Source organism: Pan troglodytes, chromosome 6 (genome assembly GCF_028858775.2).
Source record: "Pan troglodytes isolate AG18354 chromosome 6, NHGRI_mPanTro3-v2.0_pri, whole genome shotgun sequence".
Classification (NCBI taxonomy): Eukaryota; Metazoa; Chordata; class Mammalia; order Primates; family Hominidae; genus Pan; species Pan troglodytes.
Genome location: NC_072404.2, coordinates 101720112 through 101733161, shown reverse-complemented (window position 1 = coordinate 101733161; position 13050 = coordinate 101720112). Strand labels below are relative to the sequence as shown.

Genomic DNA, 13050 nt, shown 5'->3' with positions numbered 1-13050 from the left:
GTTGGCAATTTCAGTTCAATGCCATTTTAGAACTTTTTATTAATAAGCAATTCTGAGTGAATTAAGTAGAAATCTTCATTTTTATGATTCTCCCCTTTAGCTAACATTTTTTAGGATACCAAGCAATGTTCTAAATACTTCACATGTACTGACTCACTTAATTCTCTTAACATCTCTTTGTAACTGGTACTATTTATCCCCATTTTACATGCACAGAGAGGTTCAGTAACCTATCAAAGGCCATACAAGTAAAGAGTGGATAAGCTAAAATTTGAAGCTAAATAGCTTTTGGTTCTGGAACTTGCACTGTATATTGACTGCATCAGATAGGAAGGCTTTATTTTATCATATTATTTTAGGAGAGGATGTTTATCACCAAGCCACAGAGCTAGCTAGTGGCAGAGCTGTCTCACAGGCAGGTCCTGTATCTCCCAGATTATTATAACTCTGTACTGTGTTGAAATTTGATAAATTGAACCCTCAAGTGGCATTTATTTATGCAGATGTGCTACTCTGCAGAGAGTACACATGATATTTAAATAAGGTCTTATGACTGAACTGCCAAATAAGTAGTATCATGTTTTTATTTCTGGGCCTGTGAAGAGCTGGAAAATGTTTTGCTAGTTGGCAGGAGTCTGATACTTAAATAGCTAGATACTGCCAATCTAGAAAAATCTATTTTTCCATAACTAGAGCTGTTAATCTAAGGGCTTAAAACTGGTTTTGTAAGAAAAGATGAGACACAATTATTAGGTCTACACATACAGATTGCTTCATCTATTTTGTCCAGAGGATTCCAGGAGAGTCCCTTGGCCTGTGAGGTCTGTGGAGAGGGAGATGATGCATGCAACTACTGCTCTGAATAAAGAAGTAGGTATTGATCAAAACCCTTATTGTGAATGTTGGAGAAAAAAGATACTCACTTTCAGACTTTTCTCCAAACTTGAAAAGTCTGTACATTGTACTCTGATCCACTGGAAACTTAAGTGGACTAGAAACCTGATACTGTGGTTTCTCAAGTTGTACATCACTATGATTCAAAAATTTGTTCCTTTTAAAGACTTTTTTGCACAGTTTCAGTAAATAAATGCTCAACCGCTAGGTAATATAAACTCTACCTTATTATTACTATTTCTATTATTATTATTATTATTATGAGACGGAGTCTCGCTCCGTTGCCTGGGCTGGAGTGCAGTGGCTTGATCTCGGCTCACTGCAACTTCTGCCTCCCAGGTTCAAGCGATTCTCCTGCCTCAGCCTCCCGAATATCTGGAACTACAGGAGCATGCCACCACGCCTGGCTAATTTTTTGTATTTTTAGTAGAGACAGGGTTTCACTGTGTTACCCAGGATGGTCTCGATCTCCTGACCTCATGATCCCCCTGCCTTGGCCTCCCAAAGTGTTGGGATTACAGGCGTGAGCCACCACACCTGGCACCATATTATTATTTAGAATATTTCCTGCCAATCAATTTCAGTGAATAAAATATGTTTGACTGTCTATGTGTTTAGAAGAGAAATTCCAAATAAGGTTTTCAGTTTTCAATTCACACTGGTGATTAAAAGGGACCAGAGTAAAAAGAGAGGAAAGAAATGGCCACCATACCATCTTAAGTTTGGTGGCCAAGAAGTATTTCTGACAACAAATCTGTGAAGAGTTGTCTCAGAGAAGAGAGACACTTTGTGTCAGTTCAGAAGACAGAGAAGTTACACAGTAGCATATTTTACTTAATTAAAAAGAAAAAAAAAGAGGAAAAGTCATTGGTTTAAGTCAGAACCCATCTAAGTTTTGAATATTGTCTTGAGATAATTTTTCCCAGATCACACAAATTGTAATTATAAAGGCTAGGGGGAGAAACCATGCTAGCTTCAGTTACAAAGGGCATGGAACTTTGTGAACAGGTAGAGAAGGGTATCCTGTGGTGGGAAGGGGAATGCCTGTTAATACTACTTGTCTCCCAACAACGAATATATTTAGTTATATCTATGCAGATATCTCCTGGGTATGGCTCAACTGTTTCTGTCATATATAGTTCTTGAAAAGAAGAAATTATTATTGTCGTTTGTTGTGGTTTTTGTAGTCATCTTTAGAAAATTACTTCTGAGCTTTTGAAGAAGGAGAAGCAAAACCAGAATCATTTGCGTTTAATTTGTGAAGATCTCTCTTGTAAAGCATCTTTTTGCGTGAACAGATTTTGCTTCTCATTGAAATAAGAGATAAGAGCAACAGAAAGCATATGACAATTTCTACTTAGATTTTAAAATTATAGACAAAACTTTTATACTATATGAATAAGGGTATAAAGCTAAGAATGCAAAAAAACAGGAACTGTAAATTAATGCCTAGAGACATGAAGTAGGCAATGCAAAAAAAATCCATCCTATAACTTAATAAATATCAAAACTGAAAGACAAAAGATTAAGCTGAAGAACTTAAATCTGAGTTTGTCCTTCACTAAAACTTATTTTTATTTCATTTAAGTCTCTTCCTCTCTGGTGCTATGTCCAAAAAGTGATGATTTTGTTAGGTTCTCTACTACCCTAATGAATAGGAGAAAGAGTAAATAATTACCAAGTGTGACCTTAGTCCATGTGGCCATTCACATGGACTCACATGTGAGTTTATCCCTTGAACTGGGATAAAACTCAAAGTAGGGCCCGTGATCTTGGTATATAGTCTCCAATGCATCTTGAGTATAACCAGCCTGATATTTTGGGGTATGAGAAAAAGTAAGCTGATGTATTTCTCCAAATGTTATTCTAGAAATTTACAGTTTATAGCATCGTCTATGTTTATAGACATATATACATAGTTTATAGAGTCTGACCTATATTGGTAGGTTTTTTCCATTAGCTTTCTTATCTTCAGTCAAACCAAACTTATTATTACTTGCAGCATACAAAGAGAATGGGGACAAACTCAAGAAATTAAAAGCTAAACTACACTGAAAACTGGTAAAAGCTAGATCACAGAAACCACAGTGCTTAAGAAGACAATGCCAATCAAAGTTTCTTCTTTTCCCTTCAAAACTTAATTTTTCTCTGATCTCTGCAAAAGCTAATCTTTTTATCTTTTAGACATTTTCCTAATTTATGTTTTCCTTCTTCATAGCTTCTCCAACTAATCCTCTAAATCAGCCTTTTTCAACCAGGATTCCAGTTTTGTGGGCCATGAAGTCTCTGTCTCAGCTGCTCAATTCTGCTGTCATAGCCCAAAAGCAGGCACAGACAATACATAAATAAAGTGACATGAAATGGTGTGGCAATGTTCCAGCAAAATGTTATGTTTAATAATAAGTATAGACAATAGTTTGCTGATCCTTGACTTAGAGTCAGGGGTTTGCAGTTCAATAAATACTTTTAACTAATGATGATGGCGAAGGTAAGAAGTAGACCAGGGTAGGGATAGTTCCATAACTATACCTTCCTACTATATAGCAGTGATACACTTAGTTTCTGGTTTCTGATAAGCATAAAAGTAAAGACTAGAATTTCATATCCACCTAAGTGTATCCATGCATATGTGCTAATTCTGGAAATGAGCAAAAAACAGAATAAATACTGTAGCTTTTTTTTTTTATCAATTACTTAAAACAGTTAACTGAATCTTCTATGAATAAGTAGAGTGCTGATGGCTGACACATATATAGTCAAAAGAGTATTCAGAGTTACATATCCTTTCCAATACTGATTTATCATCAGTTTGTACTTATTGAGTACTATCAGGCACTAGAAACTAAGCAAAACACAAGAAACAACGAGCCTGCAGTCATTGATTCCTGACTAGAACTGTTCATTAGCATCTCCTGGGAAATTTTTAATTTTCTTTTTTTAGAGCCCCACTCAAAAACCTACTAAATCAAAATCTTACTTGTTAGGGCCCAAGATAAAATTTTGTAAAAGGGACCTTGGTAATTTTGGGAGCTCCTGGTGAAGAATCACTGCTAGAGGCTTATATTTTTAATGAAACGTTAAACTCTAAACATTTTCTAATCTATGGTCAGCAATTTGGTATTATAGTTTAGGCACATGGGCTTTAAAATCAAACAGCTGGGTTCTAATCCCATTTCTGCCAATTCCTAGCTGTATACCCCTGGGGAACTTCTCTGTGCCTGAGTTTGCTTATCTGTAAAATGGGCATAATAACATCAACTCAACTCAGCATTGTTGGGAGAATTCAATATGTAAAAAATAGCTGGTGTAGTGCCTGGCACACACTAAGCACACAACAAATATGAACTATTACTACTTCTTACACATTTCTTAAATTAAGAAGAATACTATCAAGTATACTACAATTTAAAGGCCTGACTCAAGGTGCAAAGTCTCTTTAATAACTATTGGAAAGAAAGGTGATTAGGCTGATTCCAACTTGTCTTATACTAACCAGCAGAAGAGGTGTCCTTTTCCACAATCAACAGCAGGAGCTCTCAGCAATGGGAAGCTGAGTGTATCAGATCCAGATGTATTTGACCCTTGTTTCGTTAGTCTTACTGCTCTGTCACAGCCTGGAGTAGGACACCATTTAATGGCAGGATTATTTTCAACAAAGGCCTGTTTAAACAGCAATAACAAAACACAAAAGAAAATATTTTAATGCTAAATTCTAATACAGAGTGTACCTCTATGGTAATTTACTATAAAGCAAAGAAGAAAAAGAGTGACATAAAATGCATGGAGTTGTCAGTCTCAAGAAATTTAAATAGTACTGCAAAGTACTGAAAAAATTATTAAGGGGAAAGTGGCAATTAACTTAGTAACAAAATTATTTTTAAAATTTATGTTTTCTTTAATCTAAAAACCATGTAAATGATGATAAAGCAAAAATGTAATTGTTTGCACAGAAAATATGTAATTTTAAAATGTTTTCTCATACAATGTGTCACTTTTTGATGAATATAATTCTTAAGTAGAAACATGCATGTAGCTGTATTAGAACAGTAAATTTCTAAATGGTACCCAAATAATACATAATAATCAATATTATACTTTCTATGTTAAAGAGGGGGGCTGGGCACAGTGGCTCACGCCTGTAATCCTAGCACTTTGGGAGGCTGAGGCAGGTGGATCACCTAAGGTTGGGAGTTGGAGAACAGCTTGGCCAACATGGAGAAACTCCATCTCTACTAAAAATACAAAAATTAGCCGGGAGTGGTAGTGGGCGCCCGTAATCCCAGCTACTCATAAGGCTGAGGCACAAGAAAGGCTTGAACCTTGGACGCAGAGGTTGCAGTGAGCGGAGACCACACTACTGCACTCCAGCCTGGGAGACAGAATGAGACTCCGTCTCAAAAAAAAAAAAAAAAAAAAAAAAAAGTAGGACTTGTCTTTTAAAAGTTCACATATTAGACTCAGTAAAATCTGCACAAAGCAGTTAAAATGTAACTTTTAAATCACACATGCAAAAGAAAGTAACTTGCCCACACTTACAACTTCTGAAAAAGAATGAAGACAAAAAAAGATGAAATAAACATTATAATTCATTATATAAACCTATTACTTGGAATAAAAATGATAATAAACTTCCAAGTTGGAAATCTTTATTTCCAAATATTTTATTTAGAAGCATGAAAGATAATGTCTTTTGGAAAACTTAAAGTAGGTAAAATCTAATTTGAACATTATCTTGATCAATCAGTTATTAAAGTGCAACGGGCAAATTAATAAAAAGTTCTGATAAATAGTTTTATTTTAAATTTTGTAAATTACCAGTACTTTAGCCTTTCCCCTTTCCTCTTATTGTTACAAAATAACACTTTAGCTTCAAACTTTATCACCATTCCTTTAAGCAACTTTTCTGATAAAGTGTTTCTAACAAAAGAGCCATTATTTTTTCAAAAATAAAACAAAAAGAAAAAATAATGTTATAAAGGTTTAATAAAATCAAAATTATGGAAATTGGACAGATAATTGGCAGTATACCTTACCTTAATATCAAACTGTAGGTATCGTTTGTCCATCTCCTTTGAAACTACACTTTCTATGATATCCACAGGTACAAGTTGGAAGCAATCATATGCAGGGCAAAAAATGTTGTGAGCTTCACCTTCTTGAATTTTCAGATTCAAAAACCTATTAAAATGGATCAATGCACATCAAACGAGCAAGGATATTAAGTTGTGCATACATTCTAAGAATTTTCCTCTTTCCTTTTTTTTTTAGAGACAGGGTCTCATTCCATCACTCAGGTTGGAGTGCAGTGGCACGATCACAGATCACTGTAGCCTCATACTCTTGGGCTGAAGCAATCCTCTCACCTCAGTCTTCTGAGTAGCTAGGCCTACAGCTATATGCTGCTATGCTGGGCTAATTTTTAAATTTTTGCTAGCGATGGGTCTTGCTATGTTGTCCAGACTGGTCTCGAACCCCTGGTCTCAAGCGATTCTCCTGCCTTGGCCTCCCAAAGCCCTGGGGTTATACGCATGAACTACTGTGCCCTGGCCAATTTTCCTTTATGCTGAACTTTTTGTCAGAGTGTAATTAAAATAATACCAATAAAAGTGTGAAACAGCAATTGTAATGCACATTATCTGTTAAGGCATTCATTTTATATATCAATATATATGCATACACATATATACATACACTCGTATGTTTCATATTTTATGTTTCTATTTTGTTTTACCCTCTCTAAAAATCTGAAACAATCTGAAAAAGTATTTTTATTTAAAATTAAAAATTCAGAAATGAGTGGCTCAGAAAGGTCATATTCAATTCTCAATATGCTACAGCTTTAAAGAAAAGGGGGCAATGGTATAGAAATGAGCCATAGATAATTCAAGATATTTTGGGATGGCATTAAAATATAGCATAGTTTTTTGAAGAATAGGTTTATAGGTTTTCTTTTTATATTTCACTTAGATGAATATTAAAATAAGTTTTATTTCCTACTTAGGTATACTTGAGTAGTGAGGAAAAAATGCCCTGTAAAAAAGTATCAAGAATCTAGCCCAAGGTTAGATTAAAAGCAGGGTTCTTTTTTTTCTTTCCTTTGCTTTCTTTTTTTTTTTTTTAAGATGGGGTCTCTCTTTGCCTAGGTTGGTCTCAAACTCCTGGGATTAAGTGATCCTCCCACCTCAGCCTCCTGAGGGAGTAGCTGGGATTACACGCATGTACTACCATGTCCAGCTAAAAACAGGGTTCTGAGTTAGAAAATTCCAGATCTGCCACCAATAAGGCATATGATCTTAAGCAATTTATTTAACTGCTCTAAGCCTCAGTTTCACCATATGTAAAATGGAGATAATAATATGAACTTCCCAGGGTTGTTAAACAGATTATATATGTGAAAAATCTACATGGTGCATGACATAGAGTAAGAATTCATAAATTTTAGCAAGGATTATTATTGTTATTATTATTTAGTACTGCCCTTAGAAAAGCAAGAAACAAACTTTTGAAGTACAGATTACTGTATATTGAATTTAACACTTAAATCTAGAGAAAATAAATGGAAAACCAGGCAATTAAATCTAACTGCTTAGTCCTCACCATCAACATTTTGATTATTTCACTAACTATAGTATCTTTTTTCTTTAGTTCTCTCATTCTCTTAATTCCACTGCACTTAACAACAACAACAACAGCAACAACAACCTTACTGAGACCTTGGCAGGCCCGTTCCCTTTGCTCCATCTTCTCTTTCATATCCTCGTCTGGGCAATTCATAGAAAAGAGAATCCCCAACAGTCAGTTCTCTCACTCCAAGTGCTCTCTACCACACCTCAAACCTAGCAGTATCTTTAGTATTCTTTCCTTTCTTCCCACTCACTTCTGTGAAAGGGAGAGCTTTCTCTTTAAACCCCAGGCTAATCCTCAAATCCTCTGGCCAGCTCTGGGACTTGCACTATCCAATAATCTATCCTTTCTCTCTTTTACTTTCTAACGGCTCTTACCTTGGGCACAATAAACATGCTCAAGTTTTTCCCATTTTAAAAACCCTTACTAACCACATGACTCTCTTCCATTTTCTTTTTCTTTCACATCAAAGTTTCATGACAAAATAGTTTATGATGATCTGTTATTCCTTCCTCAAGCCCATCTCATTCACTTCTCAATCTGTAGCATCTGGCTGCTATCACCTCTTCACTGGGCCACAATGACTACCCATTAGCCCAACTTATTAAAGAATTCAGTTTTTATCTTCCTTGATTTCTCTAGAGCATGAGACACTGTGAACATTTCCTTCTTTCAAATTCTCTTTGGCTTCCAGGAATTAACTTTTTTTTTCCCTTGGCATTCTTCAACCTCTGGTAGATCCTTATCCATTTTTTCACAAGTGCCATTTTCACTCCTGTGCTAAGCAGTGATATACAAGGTATATAAGGTATATTGTGGCCTGGCGCGGTGGCTCACGCCTATAATCCTAGCGCTTTGGGAGGCCGAGGTAGGCGGATCACAAGGTCAGGGGTTCAAGACCAGCCTGACCAACGTGGTGAAACCTCATCTCTACTAAAAGTACAAAAATTAGCTTGGCATGGTGCCGGGTGTCTGTAATCCCAGCTACTCAGGAGGTTGAGGCAGGAGAATCACTTGAACCCGGGAGGCAGAGGTCACAGTGAGCTGAGATGGTGCCACTGCACTCCTGCCTGGGTGACGGAGCGAGACTCCAACTCAAAAAAAAAAAAAAAAAAAAAAAGTCTTAAAGACTAAAAGTAGAGAACTGTTAACTGTAGAGTTCCTTTTTCACATAACAAGATTCTCCTCTTTTTAGCTATGAAGAGATTCCCTGGGAAGTTGTATAGTCCCTTGTCAAAGTTCACAGTTTGCTTAGACATAGTTACTACATGATGATGTTTTGAATTTTACATATTTTAAATATATCAGAGAAGATTTAATCATCTCTGGGGAATTAAATTACAGAACTGAGAAGACCTCATTGAAGACAGGATCAGTTCTGTTGGCCATATTATTATTTCTCATCAAGACACAATTTAATAAAAATTTATGAGCAGAACATGGAGTTGATAAGTGTCACTAAAAGAGAGAAATCTGGGGCAAACCTTACCTATATTTTTATCTTGCAGGTAAAATTCACAGATGATATCATAGGTAGGCTCTCTCTGCTTATTACAATGCTTAGGAATATGATAATAAGTAATATTTATTGAACGATTACTATATGCAAGATCCTGTTTTAAGCACTTTACATACGTTAAGAAATTTAAAAAACTGATGATAATCCTAGGGAACACATACTATTATCACCACTTTATAGATTAGGAAACTGAGGAACAGGCAGGCTACCAATTACCTAAATCAACAACTAATAAATAGCAGAGTTGGAATTCACAGCCCAGTGACCTATTGTATCCAGAACTTGAGCTCTTATCCTCAATATTAGCAAAGAAATTCTAGTCTGGCTAGAAAATAATAATTTCTATCTAATCTGTCGGTTGATCGATCAATCAATCGACAGGGTCTTCTTCTGTTGCCCAGGCTGGAGTGCAGTGGTGTGATCATAGCTCACTGTAGTCTTGAACTCCTGAACCCCTGGGCTCAAGTGATCCTTCTGCCTCAGCTGCCCAAGTAGCTAGGACTACAGACATGTGCCACTATGCCTGGCTATTCCCTTTTATTTCAGCCCTTGGCATCGATACTTTAAAGCAGGGGGTGTCCAATGTTTTGGCTTTTCTGGGCCACACTGGAAGAAGAACTGTCTTGGGCTACACAAAAAATACACTAACAATAATGACAGCTGATGAGCTTAAAACAAAAATAGCAAAAAAAAAAAAAAAAAACAAAAAAAACAAAAAAAAAACTCATAATGTTCTAAGAAAGTTTATGAATTTGTGTTGGGCCACATTCAAAGCTGTCCTGGGCCACATGCAGCCTGTGGGCCACAGTTGGATAAGCTTGCACTAAAGCATCTACCTGTACTAATAAAAAGTTTGGGAAGAATAAGATAGATTGAGGGGCTTTCAAACTATCTGAGGACCTTTAAAAATGCTTCCTTGGTTTTAGAAGTTTCTTTTTCTATGTGCCTATAAAAACACTGTGATAATTAAAAAATGATTTCATCAACACTTGAATCACCCAACATGGAACTTCTTTTATTGGTGCTTGATTTGACAAAATTGGAAGGGGTGGAAAGGAGAATCCTAGGTAGGCTAGAAGGTACTAAGGAAACCAATAATTAGATCTTTCAAATTTAAATCTTACCATACATTTCTTATGGCTAGTTTGTGATGAGTTTGGGAGATAGTTCCTGTGATACAAGTCAGGTGAGGAAGGTCAATGAAGCTCAAAAAAATTCAAGAAAATCCCCCGGGGGACTCAATTTTCATATACACACCAAGACCAACAGCTAACTTGGTAGAGCTCAGGTAGTACTTCCTAATTAAGTACAGTTAACAACTAAGATAAAGTTGTACCTGGGAAGTATTTTCTGCCTCCACAACTGTGTTAAGGATAGCTTTGGATTGTGAGCTCTGACCTTTGTCAATTAGTTTACCTGTAACAGCTATACTGATCTGATCCTATCTAAGTAGACTCTGAGTAGAATCTAGTCTATGTCTTAAAAGGAACAACCAGATATTCTGACTTAAAAAGCAGTATTTTTTTTCCCCCTCCAAATGAAATCTTGCCTCTTACTCCAATTTGGAAAACAGATAAAGAAATGTACTCAAAATCAAACCAGACACGTTGGGGGACTGAGGTGGGTGGATCACTTGAGGTCAGGAGTTCGAGACCAGATTGACCAACATGGCAAAACCCCATCTCTACTAAAAACACAAAAATTAGCAGAGCATGGTGGTGTGTGCCTATAGTCCCAGCTTACTGGGAAGGCGGAGGCAATGAGAATCGCTTGAACCCGGGAAGGAAGACGTTGCAGTGAGCCGAGATCACACCACTGCACTTCAGCCTGGGTGACAGAGTGAGACCCTGTCTCAAAAAAGAAAAAAAAAATCAGAATGACAGCTCAGCAGTTGTCTACAAATTGGGGGTGATAAAAGGAAGGCAGAAAGAGAAGAGTAGCAGGGATTCAATGGGAAATGAGGAAACCTGGGAATGACAGATTCTAAGGGTTGTGGTGATGGTTTCAAGCTTGTATATAGATATCAAAGCTTATCAAATTATTTATTTTAAATGTGTGGCTTTATGTATGTCAACTGTACCTCAACAAAGCTGTTTAAAAAGAAAAACTCAGAAAATCTGCTCAGGTTCTCGCTCTCTTACCCACATAGTATCTCTAGCTCCCTACACTTGCTAACTGATACTCTATTTAAAAAAAAAAAAAAAAGGTTAAAAACTTCTGATTTCTAAGATTTTCTTAAATACCAATGACGTATCTCACTTAGGTCATCAAACAATAGCTTTGTGTGTCTCCAGAGATAACATGACATTACAGTGCTCATTATAGCAATCTTTGTTTAGAAACGTCTCTCGAAAAGTGCAACATGAGAGCAAAGTTAATGGATGGTGAAAAAGTATAAATCTTGAAAGGTAACGGGAAGGGTAAACAGAGATAAACACAAGAAGCAAAACAAATTTTCCATTGGTAAAATATACCCAACTATGTCTCGCTGAAACATTTAACTTTGCATTCACTAAAAAGAAATTTTAAACATCCATATTCTTAAAGATTTTCAAGGCAATTTGGTTGTCACAAAAAATTGAGACAGCACAAAACCAAATGCTTAAGATTCCTGGGATACAAGACAAACTGATTCTTGCCTGAAATTTACATTAGATGTAATATAAACTAAAATACTAAGAAAAATTATTTGTATACCTGCTTTGTTTCTAAAGGTACCTTACATTAAGCTAAATAGCATTAATTAAAATAGCTGGGGAAGACGTAAAAATAAAAACAAAAATATTTTTCCTTACTAGTAAAGTCTAAATTCATTTCTGTGTAACTCAGAAGTCAATATAAACAATTTGCATCATTAAATACTGAAAGCAAACAATTTTATTAACAAATCAGAGTGCTATCATGCAGTAAGAAATGCTAAGGTGCTCATATACTCACGACTCCCAACATCCTCTACAAAAGTCATGTCCACAGGGCATATCCACAGGGTCTTCAAATACAGAGATACTGCACATACAAATGTCACACTGGAGATGAAGAAGAACAATGATTTAAACAGAAATGTACTTCTGAAAGAGAACAATACATTTTGTTTATTTTTTTAAAAGGCAAAAATACTAGTACAGTAATTAAAAGTTTTTGAAAGTTCCCTCTTTCAAAGTTTTAAGGACAGTTAGTGTGCCTTTCAGTAACAAATACCATGACTACCTCACTATAAATAAAAGTGGGATTTAAATGTTTTAATGCAAAAATCAAACCCTTAAATTCCAAATTTATGTATTAATCAGCAACTGTGCGTTTGGAAAACGAAGTACAAGAAACAAATCATTTGGGCCAACATCAAATTACATGTTGCAAAAAACCACTTCAGTATCATGCCCTTCACATTACACCTACCCTTCAAAATCTATGAAAACAGAGTAACTTTGTATTTTTAATGCAGCAACTCAAGATATCCACACTTTCCAGGGAGAGAACCCTGCTATAAAACTAAGTATTAGGCCGGGCGCGGTGGCTCACACTTGTAATCCCAGCACTTTGCGAGGCCGAGGTGGGCAGATCACTTGAGGTCAGGAGTTCAAGACCAGCCTGACCAACATGGTGAAACCCTGTCTCTACTAAAAATACAAAAATTAGCTGGGTGTGGTGGCGCATGTCTGTAATCCCAGCTACTCAGGAGGCTGAGGCAGGAGAATCACCTGAATCTGGGAGGCGGAGGTTGCAGGGAGCCGAGGTCATGCCATTACACTCCAGCCTCGGCAACAAGAGTGAAACTCCGTCTCAAAAAAACCAAAAACACAAAACAACAACAAAAAACCCACCTATGTATTAAAACTATGCCATTTTAATAGCAAAAGCTGCAATCACTTTTGCGCCTACCTAGTATCTTCTAAACAATAGCTCTCTAGAAGCAAAATTTATCACGTTACATATGCAAATTACAGGATTCTGTTTTCCAAAAAGGCACAGATAAAATGAGAAGCACTTTCATATTTATCACATATTTTGAGTGG

The 13050-nt window shown here is 36.2% G+C and overlaps 1 protein-coding gene across 3 annotated transcripts in view; it reads right to left on the bottom strand.

The window, feature by feature from the left end:
- The window catches only part of ANKIB1 (ankyrin repeat and IBR domain containing 1), a 267100-nt gene that overhangs the window by 44416 nt on the left and 209634 nt on the right, over nt 1-13050 (bottom strand). For all 3 annotated transcript variants that reach the window (XM_054655962.2, XM_016945131.4, XM_016945132.4), the window contains 3 exons: nt 11975-12063; nt 5928-6072; nt 4388-4554 (listed from right to left, as the gene is read on the bottom strand). In XM_054655962.2, coding sequence (XP_054511937.1) covers nt 4388-4554; nt 5928-6072; nt 11975-12063 — 401 coding nt within the window. The remainder of the gene's footprint in view (nt 1-4387; nt 4555-5927; nt 6073-11974; nt 12064-13050) is intronic.